This window comes from Pocillopora verrucosa, chromosome 11, assembly GCF_036669915.1.
Source record: "Pocillopora verrucosa isolate sample1 chromosome 11, ASM3666991v2, whole genome shotgun sequence".
Taxonomy (NCBI): domain Eukaryota; kingdom Metazoa; phylum Cnidaria; class Anthozoa; order Scleractinia; family Pocilloporidae; genus Pocillopora; species Pocillopora verrucosa.
This window is the reverse complement of record NC_089322.1, coordinates 17,054,215-17,072,718: the sequence shown is the minus strand read 5'-3', so window position 1 is coordinate 17,072,718 and position 18,504 is coordinate 17,054,215. Positions and strand designations below refer to the sequence as shown.

Below are 18,504 nucleotides of genomic sequence, written 5' to 3'. Positions count from 1 at the left end.
AATTTGCACAGCGTTTCCCATAGCAACTTTTTTCAGAAAATTCAAAGAGCCCTCTCACATATTTCCCGCCAAAGATAGCATTAAACCCTCTCGTACAAAATAAATTTAAAAAGGTTAATTTAATCTTGGCAAGATTTATCCAGTGTCCAATTGAAATTTAAAACTCTCTGTACGAGAGAGAACAATAATATTAGTGAAAATAAACATGACAAGCTTTCTGACGAAATTTAGAGATGGTGCGTATTTGAAAGTGTACTTGAGAAAACCTTCTATGCTAAACACACGCTGACATTCCCAAATAGTAAAAGGCGATGTAGTGATGTTCACAACCAATTCAAATTAACCCTCTTCTGTTTTCAATTTGCAAATCTAGGCGTTACAACTGAGAGATTCTAGCAAAAAAATTTACAAAGTATCTGTATATTTTGGCATCTTTTAAGAATTTACAAGACCAAAATGCCCCAAAAAAGTACCTATTCACTTTTGAAAGAAATTCCTGTCTAATCTTTGAAACGAGCACTTTGTTGCTAATACCAATTGCTTGTAAGTTTAGAACTTTTAGGTCGGTTTGTTTTATTGAAATGTTCACGCCAAAACATTGGGAAATGATTAATTAACTGCAATTTCGTATCTTAGCTTGTCATGTTATCTTCACAATTTATACAATTAACTACGTGTTGCAAGGGACAAGGGACAAGGGAGAAAAATTTTTCCTAGTTTTCTTTAACTTCATGCACTTTGGCGAATTAATTTTCGTTTGGGACTGAACAAAGCTAATAATGTCATTTCAAGTTTTCATTTGTCCCTTGTAACACATTAACATAATTAGCATACAATTATTTACAATTATCCTACATTAATTGAAAATCATTGTCTGGATTCCAAAATCTTTTAAGAATAAACTGATCGCAGACTTGTTTAATGAAATGTAGTTCAGACTATATGGAAAATCTGTTTTGTATTTTGATTAGTTTCTTTAGAATGGACATTTGCAGGTTCTTACGCATCGTAGTTGTCTGAATTGTGATATTTCAAAGCCAGATACAAGTTAACATTATCTTTGTCATAAAATGTACACATGTTCAAGTTTGCGAAGTTGAGGTTTCTCAATTCCATATAAAATAATTGTCAGTTCCTTTCGAAAACATCAAAGTTCGAACAACACATATCAATTGCACATATGGAATCATCTTAGAATTTTCAGCAAGAGACCAGTCAAGATAAGCCATGAATTGTTGCATCTGAGCTAACGTGAATTTTAAACACGACTCAGTTTGATGGTGACAACAGAAAATCATTCGCAGAGTAAACTTCAGTGGTCACCCAGTGAGAATTCAAACCGATTAATCTATCATTAGATTTGGTCCTCTATCTAGGAAGTAATTGAAAATGTTAAGCCATCGTTCGGTTTATATCAGTTAAAAAGTCAGAATCGAAAAATTATTTTGCATCAAAGTTTTTCCATTAATGAAATCCGAAAAAGGATATTTGTATTTCAACTGTACCTCACGATGAAATATAAATGGGGGCGTCTACGTGGAAATTTTTAGATATTTCACCTGCTTCGAGATTGGAATTTATTGATCAAATATGACGTTATTACCACTCAGGTTTACCCAGTAATAAATAAATTACTTCTTCTAGCTTGTCAACAAATGCAAATATCGAAAAACTTTCATAGAGAAATTCAGGTCACTTGGCATAAGAAAGTACAGCTAGTATTTTTAGATATTTTCAGCTATTTCATCTGCTCTGAGATTGGAATTCATGGATATCAGATGATAGAATTACCGCTCATGAATGCTCAGTTATGAATAAATAACTTCTTTGTGGCTTATAAACGGAAATACAAAGGATCAAAATGTACTTTATTAGAGAAAAAGTTAAGTCATTTGACTGAACTACGTACTTAAGAAATTTGGAAAAAAGAGCGAATTTCAGTGGCGAATGGTGATTCGTTGGATAAAATTAGAAAAGAAGTTGCTAATTATCTGAGAAACCTCATTTTCTATGTTGTAAACTTTGATAGTACAAAACGATTCGGCAGGTCATACTCATTCGGGAGATTATCCGGACGTGTCATTTGTGGTATGATTTATCATTGAATTTGTTCATTAATCTTGGAAATATGTTAAAATTTAAAGTCACCGGTCAACGCATATCAGCCAAGAAGTCAGGATTGAAAAATTAATTTGGTTGTGATGATTTTCAAGTTGCGAATTTTGCAAAAAAAAAAATCATGATTACTGATATACGAGTATAAGAGCCATCCGTCCGATATAATCTAGAAAAAATCGAGGGTAAAATTTTCGCACACTTCATACTATTGTAAAACAAATCTGTTTTTCCAAAGGCAGTGTATCGTTTTTGTCATCGTTTTCTCCATCCAAGAACTGAATGCATAATGTAGGATGGGGCTTTGCGGAAATTTACCAATATTGAGAGATGTTATATCAATTTCTACGCCTAATAATTCCAAGAAAGTAATTGGAAATGATAGTGTGTCCAATTGGTCCGTATCAATCGATTTACATTCACAATGCTAGCGTATGGCTTTCAAAACGGTTTCAGGGAGAATGTTAGTTTGAGTAAAGTTCAGCTACTTGCATTGAAACTCTATCTGCGGACGAAATCGATACGTGTTTCTCTAATTGAAATTTTCAGGAACTTTATCTGCTTCGAGATTGCAATTTATTGTTCAATAGTGATATATACTTTCTGCTCATGTTTTCTAAGTAATGGCTTAAATGACTCAATGTGGCTTGTCAGCCAAAATACAGGGATCGAAACCCATTTGAAGAATTTAAGTCGATTGGCTTAAAAAAAATACTTAGCAAATTTTAGTGTTGGAAAAAAGACTTTCTGGAGAGATAAATAACAAAACATTTCGTAAGTCGTCTAGAAGTAAGTAGTGCCATCTGAATTTCGGTTGCATAAAGTGACTTGGAAAATAAAATTATTAAACATTTTCCTATTCATCTGAGAAATCTCATCACGTTACGTTATAAACTTTGAGAGTACAAAATGATTTAGCAGGCAGAATAAATGGAGATTGTCAGACTTAACGATGCAAAACGATTTTGACAGAAAAAAAATATATGAAACAGTGTATCAGATATCTAGAAATCGTCCGTACTGCAAATAATATTTTGAAAACGCTAGACGACTTGGAAGATGAAACAATTATAAACAACTTTCTAGGTTTTAGTTCGCCAAATGAGCTCCTGATCAATTTCGTAATGAAGATCGCACTTTTTGAAATCAAGAAATAACCTATGACCAGACAATGATTTTTATTTGCAGTACGTCGTCTATTTGAGGAATTCTCCGTTTTGGTGAAGGCTAGAAGTTCAAATTACAATGCAAAAACCTCAGAAGCACCCCAAGCCCCTATCTGACCATCCAGTCTGATCCTTCACGGTGGTGCGAATTCTGGTGAAAGTTACTTCCGCCCTTAGTATCATACACTTTTTGTATGTTGTTCTCATGGAGAATTCCTCGAACAACGTTTGACTTTTGAAGTGATTACTGTTTGTGTGGAAGGCTTTGGAGTTGACGCAAGGAATATTGTGCGACATTTTAAACGATTGTTCTAAAACACTGAATTTAAATCACCGAGATCGAGTCAATTATTTTCAAACAAAAGAATTTTCAAATTTGACTCTAATTTTTATCAGTGCTATTTGCATACGCGCAAAACTCAGCGTCACATGAAAACCATTCCACTCAAACAAAAACTGAGATGGCTTTTGAGTCACCCCTGATAGGAACCGAGATCGAGGGACAAAAATTATGCGAAAAAATTGCCGCGAAATTGTGTGAAAATGTTTTGAATAATAAAGAACCGAAATTTGGCGGGACAAATACATGTTTTCGTGCAAAATGAAAAAAAAAAAAAAATTAATAATAATTCAAATTTTCCAACAGCTTCTTTTCAGGGAAGAATACAACAAATGCTATGTAAATTTACTAAAATTATCCCGAGAGAAAATGGTGGTTCTTTTACCAGTTTGCCAGTTTCACCTTGATTGATTTCTTTGCAATATTAATTCAAAAACAGAGGAGTTTCAGTTCAGGAGGAAGATGTAGTTAAATAAAACAACGATCTTTTAAGCACTTGATTATTAAACCACCATTTTCACGGAACATATACAGTGTATTGCAATAAGTCTTATCTCTTGTTGTCTTCTCCTCAACCACTGTTTGAAGCTTCAAATGATTCCACTGAATTCCTGCGTCAGTCTTCCTTCTCTCTTGCTCTTCCAAATGAGCAAAACCTGTAAATAATGGAAAATTCCAGCTGAAAACCACCTTTCTTTTGGCTAAACGGCTCATTTAAGACATCTAGAATGTTTGAAAATTTGCTTGAAATGCATACATAACCTAAGACATTTTTCACTCTTGTATTAGTTGACTTCAAGCGACCACTGAGTTGCACGCGTGCTGCAAAATTTTCAGGACTTCATTGCGCAAAGTAAAAATGCATTATTGTCGTACAATGTTACTTTGAGAACCAAAATTTTGTAGAACGATGCAACATTAGCCGAACTAGAACGAAGAACTGGCGTTCGACGAACAAACTAGCACTTTCAACTAATGCACGAGCTAATCACGGTTCTAAGGCCTTCTTTACAGAGTTTAACTACAGCTTTGAGATAGTTGCGCGAACTTTTCTACTCACCGTTGTCTGGAATAACTCGAATTTATTTCGTCCTTTAGGCCTTCAATATTCTCTTCGTTCAGAAACTGGGTGGTGGTCTTTACATCAAATTCAACATTGGCGTCTTCACACATGTACAACCTTCATTGTTTGACTCAGATTGCACGAATCTTCATGAATTTTGATTGAATGCTGTAACCAATCAGGTTTCGGATCGCTATAGAATCTAAGCATGTTTTGGGACAAACAGCTTTGAATATTTGAACACATTATTGTTCAGGTTTTGCATTTGCATACATACATGAAAGGTTAATAAATTTACTCTCAGATGCCGTGTGCTCTTGGCATCATTACGTTTCAATTCGAAAGCATTTCAACAGTAAATATATTCGAGAAATAAAATGATAAAAAAATAAAATCCAGCAGGTTCTTTCTATCTTTGACGCGAGGGGCGGTAAACAGAGAAAAGGAGAGGGAGAGGAGTAGTTATCTAGGAGGGGAGGGTGGGGGGTTAGTAGTGAGGCAAGAAAATAGTTTCTTGGTGGGGGAGAAGCTATTAGAATGGATGAAACTGGAAAAGTGAGAACTGCTAAAGTCATTATCGGTTTTGTGTTTGGCATCAATTTAACTCCGAGCCAAAATTTAGGAAAGCTTTTTTTTTTCGAATAGAAGAGTAAAAACAAAACACACCAAAACAGAAACATAACAAAAACGTAAAAAGGAAAAAGACAAAATGATTCGCGACCCTTTTATAAATTGAACCAATATTCCAACGATGACAGTGCAACATTGTAACCATTTGGGCTCAGAAGACACTGATATTGACAATTAGTAAGTCTTAGAATCATTGTTCTCTAAAATCTACCTCTTTTTGAAACCTTGCCTAAGCTCTTTTTCTCGTAAAGGGAGTGTTTCATCAAATATTTTTTTTCACAGTGGACAGGAATTTTGGTTCGTGGGTTAACGTGCTTTATAAAGAAAAGGAAACGTCATTTTTTTTTTCGTTCTTTGAGAATAAATATATATAAATAGATGAAGATCAAGACTAAATATAGTACTTGACAAGCACTCTTAAGTGCATTCGAGAGGGACTCAGTACGAGCCCGTGTATTTATTCGTTTCAGAGGGCTTAAAGCACCTTCCCTACAAAAGTTACCATATCTAGACGCTTTAAAATATTTTTCGCAATATAAGGACTTCTTACTTGGCAAGCTGAAGCAATGTATCATTTTTGAGATCAAAATGGCTTTAAGCGAATTTCAAGATAGGTATTTAGGCATTGATAATCACAGTTCTATATCGCAATTATTAGAAATTATTATAAATGATAATAACAACGTAGACTGCAAAACAATAAGGCGCCAGACCGCGGAAAAGGAAATAAAGAATAATGACTTGGATTTTTGGGCAGAATTTTCTTTGTGGAAGTTTTCTTTTGAAATTTGAAAGTTTCGCTCCGGAAATCGTGTCTAAGCATTCAAAACGGAATGGCAAATAAAAAATGTCACGATCAGATTTCGCACATCGACCGAAATTTAGCTGATTTCTCGACTAATTTAATAACTCTTTTTTTACCAATCTCATAGGTTATTCCCCCCAAACATTGAAAACTGAAATAAAGCAAAACAATAATACACCAGACATCACAATATTTCGTCGAGATTGGGAAAAGGTAAGTGTTTTGCCTTTTACGTCAATGGCGACATATTCAATAACACACATTAGTATTAATGAGCATTTGAAATTTATCGACAGAAGTTACTGAAGATAATTATCTTTGAAACAAACCAATCGGCCGAACGGACAGAGCATTTTCCATTGTGGAATCAATTACGTAGCCTCTATTTTTCCTATTTCAACCATTTTCTGATCGAAACAGAAAGTTCAGCTTGGACTTTGTGGTTCAATATCCACGTTTCCTCGAAAGGAAAACGCTTCTTTCGAGTATGTCATAATCATGGCCTAAAATAATGCTCTTTGCACATATCTGTCATTGCAACTTTAGAGTTTGATATTTCCCTTCACAATTCGACCAAAGTAACTCCAAAAAGGGTAAAATAGTCGAGTGAAATTATCAAATTGCTTTGGCTAACAAAGAAATACTATTAACTGGCGAATTAATGGCGAGGTACCCTATCCTTAATTATTTTTGACAATATAATAGCTTTTCACAAGCATCTTTGACACATCGAAGGATAAATAGGCATATACATGTCAGAAAAAATGGTATAAATTTTTTAAAATCTCTCTGATATGAAAGAGGACGATTGGACGTCCGTTTAAAAAACGGCCAATTCTATTGACAAGTTGAAAGGGAGACACTGTGGAGTAGAGCGTAAGAAACTCACCGAAGTATAAATATCAGTGTTTTACTTCAGAAGGAGCTTTATTACAATATTTTTAAAAGTAAGAGCTTTTAAAAGAACATGAATTATATTTAAAATCTAGTAGTCTTTAAAATTACCGTAAATTTGGTGAATAATTGCTCATGAAAGTAGAGTATGGTAGAATAGAAACTTTGCCAAGTTAGGAGTACTTTTCAAAATTCAGACTGATGTTTTTTCCGTTGCTAAAGGAAGTCAAGGATGTCGTGTTCTTTTGCGGTTACTTAGATGCAATATCACAAAAGAATAGAAAGTGAAGTGTCTTACGTAAATCCTGGCCAAAATAGTCATAAATGTTGTGATTTGCTAATAAATAGTGCTCTCGAGGAAGCTAATATCAAACTTGTTGAAACAGGAGAACATACTTAACCGCCAAAGTGCAATATGAGCATTTCCTAGTAGAGGAACGTTGCCGAATCCGTCCAGAACATTTAGTTGCGATAAATTCAATCTTCGAAGGGAAGATTTCATCTTTTCACGCTCTGAGTTACATTTCATGGTTACGCTTGGCTTGAGTTACTTTTAATATAGAGCCAACGAAGCTCATCAGATTTCGTGTATTGCTTCTGTGTTGTAATCTGTGGGAAAAAGCTCCGTGCTGGGTATGGATTCAAAAATTTTAGTCTCTGTTGAATTGCTAGTACTAGTTTGTCTGTTTTCGTTGGAGTCTGCTTCGTGTTCTACGAAAGGGTTTCAAATCACCAGAGATTCAAGAGACTCTTTTAAAATCCCGCCATCAAAATGTGACTCGACGAACCAAAGCTTTGATTATTGTGCCGAGTACAACGCAAAGAAAGACAGAGCGAAGAAGACGCCATGCGATTGCGTGTGTGACGCAAGCTCATCAACGTTTGAATTTCGAAACAATGCCTGGTCTTGCCAGAAAAATAATGAGACGAGAGCGTCTTTTGGTTAGTATCATGTTCTTCTAATTGTAATATTGTCGTTCTAGAAAATTAAACAAGGAGTGAAGAAAAATGGCCTAAAGCACGCATACCTTACTCATGTTATTTTAGAGTTAATTTAAACAATTGGATCATAACATGGTTTTGTTCATCATGTACTAAAATGTGCTAAATGCCAACATTTCAATTGTCTATGAAATGATATTTTAATTACGTATCTGTGATCATCGTGCTTCATTCTTTGCCTTAATTTTTCGAGCCACTTTTCCGCTAAATAATGCTGAAAAATGTTAAGAATTCATCACCTGTCATAACTAAATTTTTGTTTTTCCATCTATCAGTTCTTTGACGCAAACGTCCTCAGAACGCTTTCGGCGTAAATTCTTTAGAAAAGTGGGAAAGAGTGATTACAATTTTCAGGAAATTATATATCTTGGTCTTCACCTTGAGCACCAAGGAAGCCCCAAAAAACAAGTCATTCTTTTTCAACCATTAAGCTCCCGAACATTGCAATTTTATCAATTCTCTTTAGAAAAGCTATTTTGAAATTGTTGTTGTATGAAGTTACATTTACTTTCAGTTTTAATCGTAATAACTTATCAGTGGAGTTTGTTCTTTGAAAAACTGTTCTCTTAAAAATCGCCTTTTGAGCCTAATTAAACGCCTTGTAGAGTTGGTTTTTGCTATACCTTTTCCCTCTGACTCATGAAAGAGAAAAACAAATTTAAACGGAATAACCTTTGTTTTTTTTTTTTTCTTTAAACAAAGGCTGCGGTATGTTTCTTGACGATGAGGACAATGCAACCAAACTGAATTCGCTGAAAGATGGTAGCGAAAAAGGACTGAAGTGGAGGGCAGGGCCTTGCACCATAAATATCCAAGATTCTTTATACATCAAGTGCTTCGGAAAAGGGGACTCTGTGGCAACCGCTACGTCAGCACAAATTCAGATTGAAGAAGGTTCTAAACCTGTTGTGAACGAACTAGAGGTAACAACAATTTATGTACTTTGTGTGTAATTTGATTTTAAAAACATTCTTAAAATGTCTTCTTGGGTAAATGATCCAGCAAATATCCTTGTTTTTGTTTTCAATTAGCTTGAATACCCGTCAAGAAACGATGTCGTTGGAGGCATTGTGAAACTTACATTAGAGTGCAAAGGACCTGGTCCCTCAACCACTGTCGGTTGCCTGCTAGTCAAATTGCAAGGAAGCACATCATGTGAGTTGCTCATATCTAAATGTTATAATAGATACCTTCTTGGTGCTTTATTTCGCGGGTTTTCAATTTGTTAAAAAAATCGCAAAATTAAAGACCCATGAATAACAATCCTCGCGAAATTTAATCTCCAATTGAAAATTCAGATCACAGAACGAAATGATCAACATGTAATAACAACACAAGATATGTTTCGACAAGTACACAAATTATCAACTGGTCTTATTGCTAAGTTCCGTTTCGGATCATGCAACTTTGCAAGAGTTTGTATATGGAGTAGAAAATCTCTTAATCGAATTTATCTGAACTCGTACAGATTCCGCAGGATTTCTTCGTTGGAGTTGTCTAAAATTAATACATTAAAAACTATAATGAAGCCCAGAACGCTTGAATCGCGAAATTTAATGCCCCTTTAGCTATTAGCCTAATGAAATCGCGAAAATCAATCCTCGTGAAACTAAGTATCCACGAAATTAAGTACCAATTAGGTACTACAAACGATTCCTTAGACAATTAGTTTCAATGACCTTGAATTGATCCGGGGGGTAAATGAATGGGGCGCATGAATCATTTGGAAAATTTATTTGCACTAACACGGAAAAAATCCAGAGCTTCAAGATTCAAGGCGTTTCTAGTTACACGGTACTAGTTTTCCCACTTGTTTTCATTAGGTGAAATAATGACGCGATAAACTGAAAGCACGCCGATAATGGAAACCATCAGACCTCCGTGAACTAGAATAGGTTTACAGTAAAGCCGATTTTCCCGGAGTCGTCACGAATCCAGGTTATTTTGAACTGATATCGGACTCATTTTTCTGGTTGAATACTTGCGGATAAATCCATGATAAAATTAATCGTTTAGGAACATAAGATTACTTTTCGAATTTTATGATATGTTTACTCAAAGGATCAGCTCAGCTTACGGAATAACTTTTACCTTCGTCTTCGAAAAATAATTTGTTTTCTGGTTTTTCAGTGACAAATTACGTATTTTGTTGACGAAAGCTTGGTCCAATATTTTATTACCGTATTTACTCGAATGAACTCCGCGGCGCTGAAAAAGAATTTCGATTTTAAACTTGTCAGAGGGGTCCTTTGTATTTTTTCTGCTTCTTAGTTTTGTTCAAGCACAACAAGACTTTAAAAGGTAAAAAAACAATGCAACTTTTTCAAAATGCCCATAACACTGAACAATAATAAAAGAGATAAACAACGCTAAAATAGAACAAAAAAATCTAGTAATCAGTTCGGAAAAGAGGATCATTAGCCACCGCGTTGTTAATTACGCACGAAACTTGATAATTCCGATAAAAAGCTGCACTCTTGTAATATCAGTTGTTCCAGTGCGGCGCTCTTAAAGTAAATACGGTATTTATAAATCAATTGAGTATTGTATAGATCGAAAGAAACGCACGACAAATATCTTACCTTAGTAACTGACCGAAAACTTTCGAGTTCTTGACAAGATATCTTGCATTCATGAACGTGTGGGCTGTGTTAGTGCAGCTGCAATACGATGTACATGTTGACATCTCTGTCTCCACAACACTGCGCAAGCCAGACAAACTTCCTCCATGTTGTCTTGGACAACTGTGATAGACTTCTTTAGCTGCGCATAGTTTAAAAAAAAATGAAGCTTGGAATTCCTTTGAGATCTGACATAAGTAAATAAAACATGTAAGCTAAAGAAGTTTATAGCAAACTTCAAACGGTCAAGATAAATCCACCTTTTTCTCACATTTCCAATGATAAAAATTGGTAAAATCTCTGTTGTTAATAACGCCCGCAAACAATCAGTATGACCACTTCAGTGAATGAACGGCTGAAATAAGACAGAAATAAGTGTAATTTTTGCTTTTTTCTGCTCAAATTCAAGCTCCCTTAACATTATTTCTGGCATATCAAACAGAATTGGCGAAGGCAAAAATGCATTTTACCTATAGGAGCTAAAGGACGACTTAAATATTTTAACGTGATACACTCACGAGGTCGGTTATTTGCATGCACGAGGTCTAACCCAAACCACGCTTTTACGTTAGCAGCGGACTTCAGGCTTTTTACATAAGGCGGTTCATTTAATTTAACGACTGTCCTTCCACTTTTAGCTTTCGGCCCTTTCGAAACTGTTCACAAAAATAAGTGTTCAGATAAATGGTCCAGTTAAATCAGTGAGGGTTGTTTACGACACGTTTGGTTAAACAATGGCTAAAGTATATTTAATTAACCGACCCATGATGTTTGCATCCTTTCGTCCTCACGAAAAGTTCCATCATATTCATTAAACATTTCTATCTCAGGTCCCGTGGCAGGAACACCGGAGACGACTACTTTACCCACAGCAGTCGAGACACTTTCTAAAGAGGTAGTTCCATCAGTTGCTACATCACAGGCTCAGGTATTTCCTGCAAAAGAGTGGGAAATTATTTTTAATTCAAGCAATTTCTTCTCAAACCCTGACAAAGCAGCGTTAAAAACTTGTCGTAGAATATTGGTTTTTGCTTTTCTCCACTTAATTGGCATCGTACAAAAGCACAAACCAATTTGCGGGAATCGCACGTGCCTAATTCATATGCTGCATACTTTCCGTTTGAAAACTTCGAAGACCATTAAAGAGAAACGGGATGCTGCGTAATGAAAGTGGGAAATTATTAGGAATTGTTATGGATGTTGTTACCATCCGTTTCATCGTGTTGCTATTACGAGAGACTGACTTCAATTAAAAAAATTTGACGCAAACTTCGTCGCGGACAAAGTCGAGAAAAATGAAACTTCTCAGAATATGTATTGTCGCCAAAGATTAAGAGGAAAAATACCCGTATGTAGCACCACAATTAGAAACCAGAAGATTGACATTAGTTTCGTTTTTATCAACAAAAAGTGTCATAAACTGAATTGCTTTGTTCCTAAGCGTTTGAAGCTCAGTCCCACATCACGAGAGCGCCATTTGAATTTCCCCTTATGCAGGGATGGGCTGTACTCAAAACTTCTTGAAACAGTCTCTTTGTGTGACACTTATTGTTAATAAGAACTGAGCTAATTTCGTTGTAAAACTTATTCTAGTATATAATCTATCAAAAAAATCCCCAAACCATGTCGTTCTTTTATTTTTTTGGTCATCAATATTGAATCTTTAATTGCGCTGATTTTACGAAATGCTTTCTCGTCTTCAGATCTTTTCACCCCCAGATTCCTCCGCTGGTAAACAGACTAAACGCCTGGACGATTTATCCGTTTTTCTTATCGTCGGACTGACTATCTCACTCAGTCTCCTTTTTGTAATCGTTGGAACGTTCGTTTATCGACGTAATTGTGCACGGTGAGTCATCCTTTTTCTGGTTACAGTAATACATAGAAGGTTTCCACACAAATTACGTAAAACTAGATTTGAAATACAGCCCAAAAAATGGAGCTACGATTTATACAAATACTTTGAAAGAAGTCAAGGATTTTAATTGAAAAAAGTTGACTAAGAGAGACCGAATACATCTCACATGTAATTTTTCATGAACTTTTCTTAAAGAAATCACCTTTATTGGGACACTGACGAGCACAGCTCCCATTCAAACCCAGACTCTGAGCGTGGTGAAAAGGATGCAAGCTATGCTTCATTGAGCCATTGTACAACCAGTAAGTATGAACTGCTGGATATAATCAAGAATATTCACGTTTTATTTTGATCGATCCACGATCTTGCTACAACGTGGGAGGGGAGAGTGGTTAGTGTTGTAAGCACACGTAACTGTCTGATCGCAATTTCAAGAGGCTGATTGATCCCAGGGCTACAATTTAGACAGTAAAATTTTAATCTTAAAGATTGTTTTTTTAAAAATAAAGGATAGCATTCTCTAGTTAATCGCGAAGTTGCGCACGATAATGATTGGCTTAAGTGCTCTTATCGTGCAGGGTAAATAAACCTAAAAAATTATTTAAATTAGATTCGTCGAGCCATATTTCCCACGCTTTCTAGCATTAAATCTGCATAATCATCACTCGGTATTAAGGAACGCTGCAAGTCTGGGTAATTCAGGTATCCAGGGTCGTTTTTTCTCAGGTATTCGGTATTACTCATTATAATATGTGTATAAATTATCACATTCCTCGTCAATATTGGGTGTGTAGATATGGGTCAACAGCGCAGGGAAATTCTAGGTTCGAAGCAATTCAGCATTTTTTAGGTCTATTCGTACAGAAAAATAGGGTATACCAATATCCTTTAAAACCCACGGACCTGCAGTATGTTCTGTTTCAGAATTTTTTTTCCTATTTGCATTAGAGAGCAAATATATGCAAAAGAGCGCTGAAAAATTAAAGTTTTCAATTACTTTTTTTTTTTAGCTACCTATGCCTCAGCCTATAACATTCCCAGTACCATGGGCGGAATAAATACGCTTGATGGAGAAGAACCAATTTATAGCACTGTGGATGAGTACCAAGACCCAGCCATAACAGAGAGCCCCAGAAAGGTGAGGCCTCTAAGTGTCGAGCAACGCGTGTATAACCTAGTCGAGGTCCTTGATACAAGCACGCCTGACGGGTCGTATGAATATTGTTCCAATGAAGTGAGTCAAGCACAGTCTCCGCTTAGCGTGGAACAGCGTGTGTACAACGTCATTGAAGGCCTTGATGTGAACACCTCGGACGGCCCTCACGGAGATGTTGCCCAGGAAGGGGCTCAAGAGAGCCAGGTACCCTTGAGTGTGGAGCAACGTGTGTACAACCTCGTGGAGCCTCTTGATAACACAAACACATTAGACGGCCCCAATGAAGAAGGAAGCGCAATGCAGCCTCCCATAAGCGTGGAACAACGACTTTATAACACCATAGAGCCCCTGGATACAGTGACCTGCCAACAAGGCGACAATTGTGATCCTAAAAGCAAAGAAATTGGCAAGTATCCATTTTACAACATTTTGGAGGAACCTTTACCAAGTGACATCGAACACGGAGAAAGAAATAGGTCTAGCAGTGTAAAGGAACATGTTTATAATGTCCCTGAGGAACTCAAAGTAGAAGGAACTAAGGAACCAAGTGATGCTAGCGCTTCACTGGACTCTTCTCGGGATTATGACGAACCGATAGAGCTTTAGAAAGACTGAAAAAGTAGTAGTAGTAGTGTCCGGGAAATGGAAGTGCTCTTGCTCACTTGAGTGAGTGAGCCGGCCTGCTTCCTTAAAAACAAAAGCAAAGAAAGAGGGAGTAACCTTTTCTATTCACTCTAGCGCTGATGGTGGATTACACCTATCGCCAATGTCTAGTTGTTTATTTCCCAAATAATCTCCTGTTTGATGGGACAGCAAAACAAAACAACGAGAGCAAGAGAAACGGAGGGGAGGTGCAGTGGCTTGAAGAAACGTGGGTCTAAAGGCTTTCATCCACACCCCTCCCTCCTTAGTTCGGTCGTCATTTCATCTTTTTTTTTCACTAGTATAATGGTGCTTATATCTATTCTAACTTCAAGGAGTGCAGCTGCTAATCGATAATTATTTAAATTGCTTATCACTTACATTTGGCGTCTAATAAATTGCTTAATAGAGGGAAGGCAGCCCGCAAACTTTCCCTTTTTTTTTGTTGGCAAGGAACCAAGAACTGAAAAAAAAAAACAAAACAAAACAAAAAAAAAACAACACGATTTTAATGTAGTTTAACCATGGCGTTCTTCTAGATCTATCATGGGACACTGCTCTTAAGCTTAACAAAAACCCAAGGCTATACTAATGAAAGGACCAACCAGAGTAAGGCCTGGATATAACTCCTAACGAAAGATAAAAATAAAAAAGATAATGAAAGAAAGCTTTGCTTGCATATGAAAATGTTTTGTAAATTATAATTATACATGGAAAATCATGGATATGATATTTAAATGTAAATAATTTGAATAGAAATAGAGTCAGTGTTACATAAAATAATAAAACTGTTAGTAATACACTTTTTTCGTTTCTTTGTCTTAAGAGCTAGAAAATTAAGGTCGTGCCGGAATGTTAAAGTCGTGCCGGAATGTTGAAGTCGTGCCAGAAAGTTTAGGTCGCGCCGGAATGTTTAATTAAGTCGTGCCGGATAGTTGAAGTCGTGCCAGAAAGTTAAAGTCGTGCGGGAATGTTTAAGTCGTGCCGGAAATTTAAATTAAGTCGTGCCGGGAAAAAACTGAGGCGGGAAAAATAAAACTGAGCAAGTGAAAAAAAAGTTGACGACAAACACTCGATGGCACTAACTGGGTTGCGTACAACATACCGACGTGCACATCTTTACGCAGACGCACAAAAGAATAATATATAACGTTGCCAGTAGAGTTATTTTTTGTTAGGTTATATTTTTTCGAATTCGCTTTAGTCAAGGTTAAAATTTCCATGCAACCACCTCCTTCGCACAAGGGCGCGTGAAGCTTTAGAAAATTTTAAGGAATTCGTTTACTAGCCAAAAAACAATAAAAATTAATCCATTATTATTTTATTTTAAACCCTACTTCTGCAAAGGAACCTGCACAGATGTTTATAGGCGACGGTACAATGTTGTGGAGGCTTTTGGTTTGGATCATCGAACGCACAGCATAAAACATGTCGGGCATTATAATAAGTCTGATGATTTTTTCACAAACTGTTTTATTAGGAATGCTCTTGGTGAAGTAGAGTGAAGTAGTATGTGGTTGGATCTCTTTTGGACAGCTACTTACCTATGCATTTTCACAAATTGCTGGCGGATAACTGGGCACTTTTGAGATTTCAAAGAGCCCTTTGCGAATGAATCGCACGCCAAAGTCGACATGCATCAAGGATTGTAAATGTTTTCGAGTAGGCTTGAGATAATAACCAAAAGTATTCAAGATTCAAAAAGCGATCGATGAAATTATGGAGGAGAGCTACCTGTACATCATGAAACTTAAGTTACCTTTAGCTCCACTGAACTTAAGAATCCCTCTATTGATACGTGCTGATGAAGTCGCAAAAATGGCTGAGGCTCAATGTTACTATTAACGATAAGTACACTACTCCTAGATTTTCAAGGCATAAATACAACGAATTGGAAGGTGCACAGGGCGGCCGCTGAAGACATCCCAATTTGAATTTCTGCAAACTAGCGGGAAGGATGGTAAGGGATAGTGTATTGGCAGCAAAAAAATCAGAGTAAATAAGGCAACGACGGAAGGTTTGGGCCTGCCCTCATCTATGGAGTGTAAACGAATGCAGGTAATTTTGCGGTAATTAACCCTGAGATTTCAGGAGTTGTTGCATGCAGCCAAAAATGATCAAAATCAGTTCCGCCAGGAGCAGCCCTGTGCACGTGAAGAATTCGGCTGTCTTCCTACGAAAAACAGACTCAAGGGTAGGAATTCGCTCAAATTCAACGGCTGACTCAGCTACCTACATCTAGGTGGATCCTTTCCATGCATCTGAAGCTCGTCAAGCCGATGAGCTTCGATTAAGTTAATCAGATTCATCTACGATCAAGATCTCCTTCACAGCTAAGTGAAACTTCGACTAAAGCCTATTGTTCTTTATGGATCGTGATTGCTATTTCTGATGAGGAAAATCTTATTTGCGGCATTATCTTCAGGCTGCAAACTTTAGCGGGCTTTAAGATTATGTTGATGAAACTATTCAAAGATATGTTTCCTTTGGGAAACGTATCATAGTGATGGGTGCCTTTAACCTTATAACTTAGTGCTATGACCACAGTTGATAACGTCAATTGGCCACCGTAAAGAGTTTAAAAGCTGACTTTTAAGGAAGTTAACCCTTCGTCAGAGGGATCACCTTCAACCTTGGTCGTCTTCTATGCATGAAACACTAAAGCCGTGACTTTTCACCTACAGTTTCCATAGTTGTTACCCTCTTCCCACAGTTTAAAGCAATTAAAACGACCTCTTATTCCCTTATTGATAATATTTTCTTTAATAATCGTATAATAACAAATTTATAAATTGACATCTTTAATTTCTGATATTTCTACAAAGATTATCCATCGTATCCGATGTTCACAGTGAGATAATAGTCGAAACACTTTCACCTTATTTTACATCTCTTTAACATATCTTTATTAAAGATTTGAAGCATGCTGAGCATTAAGTTCACCAGCAAGCTCTCTTGTGAGCAGCAAGGTCAGCTTGAACCTTCAGTATCTGTGGGACTACGGGCAGCAGAAAGCAGCCTGCGTTGGTTCAGTGTTCCTTTTCGTACTTAGTCTCTTTTCCTCTACTGCAACTGATACTAGCCATCTTTGATCGCATTTTTGCTTTTTGAAATCAGTGAATAGCAAAGTTCATTAAAAAAAATCAAACCGCAAGACTTCTTGAGATTTAATGTGGAACATTCTCGACACAACTCAGTTTCTCAAGTGTTTAGTGGAATTCCCTTGTGAGCAACAAATCTAATGACTCCAATCATTTTTTGTCTTCCTTCTTCGTCGTCAAGGTTAATAAGATGATAAATACACCTGCTCCCATGAAAATACTGTCAAATCTCAGTCATAATTCCTCTCCAAAGAGTGGATATCTCACTGAGGTGTTCATCAGGTTAAATAAATTGTTATTCGCTTATGGAAACATGGTCAAATACAAGGTCTAAAGAAAGGAGTAAAATATCCACCTTAAGAGGAAATGTCACGTTATGAGTTTGCGCACTAAGTTCTTCCTGTTTGTCACTTATAGGTGTCAAATCAATATCGTTCTCCACTGTAATTGACAAAAAGGAGAGCGCGTGGTTGTAAAAACCGACAATCTTGTTTTGGTCACGTAGTGTTGTGTTTGAGGCGGGCTATTACTTAAAACTCAATATATAGGCACCGTTGTCTCTGATCGTTTCAGGAGACTTCAGTAAATGGTTGGACTTTTCGTCTCGACGAAAAAGAAATCTGAAGCTTATATTCTGCTTTTTTAAAGCACCGAATAAGATTGAAAAATAATTTCGTGCGTGTCACTGGTAAATCGACAGAACATAATCAGAACGTAATCACTTCCGCAGCTTTCCATGCAAGACATCCTCAGGATAGGTTAGCCAATATCCTCAATCAGCAATTTGCTTCTTTTGAGCCAACTTGCCGAGTCCAAAACAAAACTATTATTTTCTTCATTGGTCTTAGTTGCCAGTTACTCGTGAAGAGGTAGCTCTGGGAATATCTGACTGTGTGCCCACAAACAAATGACACGAGTTAAATTCATGCCCTGCCCAGTTATTAAAATGATTGTCAAATACATCTAGCAGTGGTTGAGCAAAAGTGATAAATTGGTCGGTCTCATCTGGTATTTACCCTTCATAGTGGAATATGGGAAATATTATTCTAACTTTCAAGGCAGATGACTCACCTACATTTATAACTCCTCAGTCGTTCTCGAGTTCTGAAAT

The 18,504-nt window shown here is 36.6% G+C and overlaps 1 protein-coding gene across 2 annotated transcripts; it reads left to right on the top strand.

Annotated features, from left to right (window-relative positions):
• Positions 1-7,391: 7,391 nt before the first annotated feature.
• LOC131781506 (uncharacterized) lies at positions 7,392-15,094 on the top strand. 2 transcript variants are annotated; one of them, XM_059098171.2, is made up of 7 exons: positions 7,392-7,955; positions 8,718-8,938; positions 9,047-9,170; positions 11,467-11,564; positions 12,340-12,485; positions 12,690-12,796; positions 13,505-15,094. In XM_059098171.2, the coding sequence occupies exons 1-7, from the start codon at positions 7,649-7,651 to the stop codon at positions 14,254-14,256; spliced, it is 1,755 nt and encodes a 584-aa protein (XP_058954154.2). In that variant the 5' UTR covers positions 7,392-7,648; the 3' UTR covers positions 14,257-15,094. The 2 variants fall into 2 exon arrangements, with proteins under 2 accessions (XP_058954154.2, XP_058954155.2); XM_059098172.2 differs by having other exon boundaries at positions 7,393-7,955; positions 11,467-11,531.
• The last annotated feature ends 3,410 nt before the right edge of the window (positions 15,095-18,504 follow it).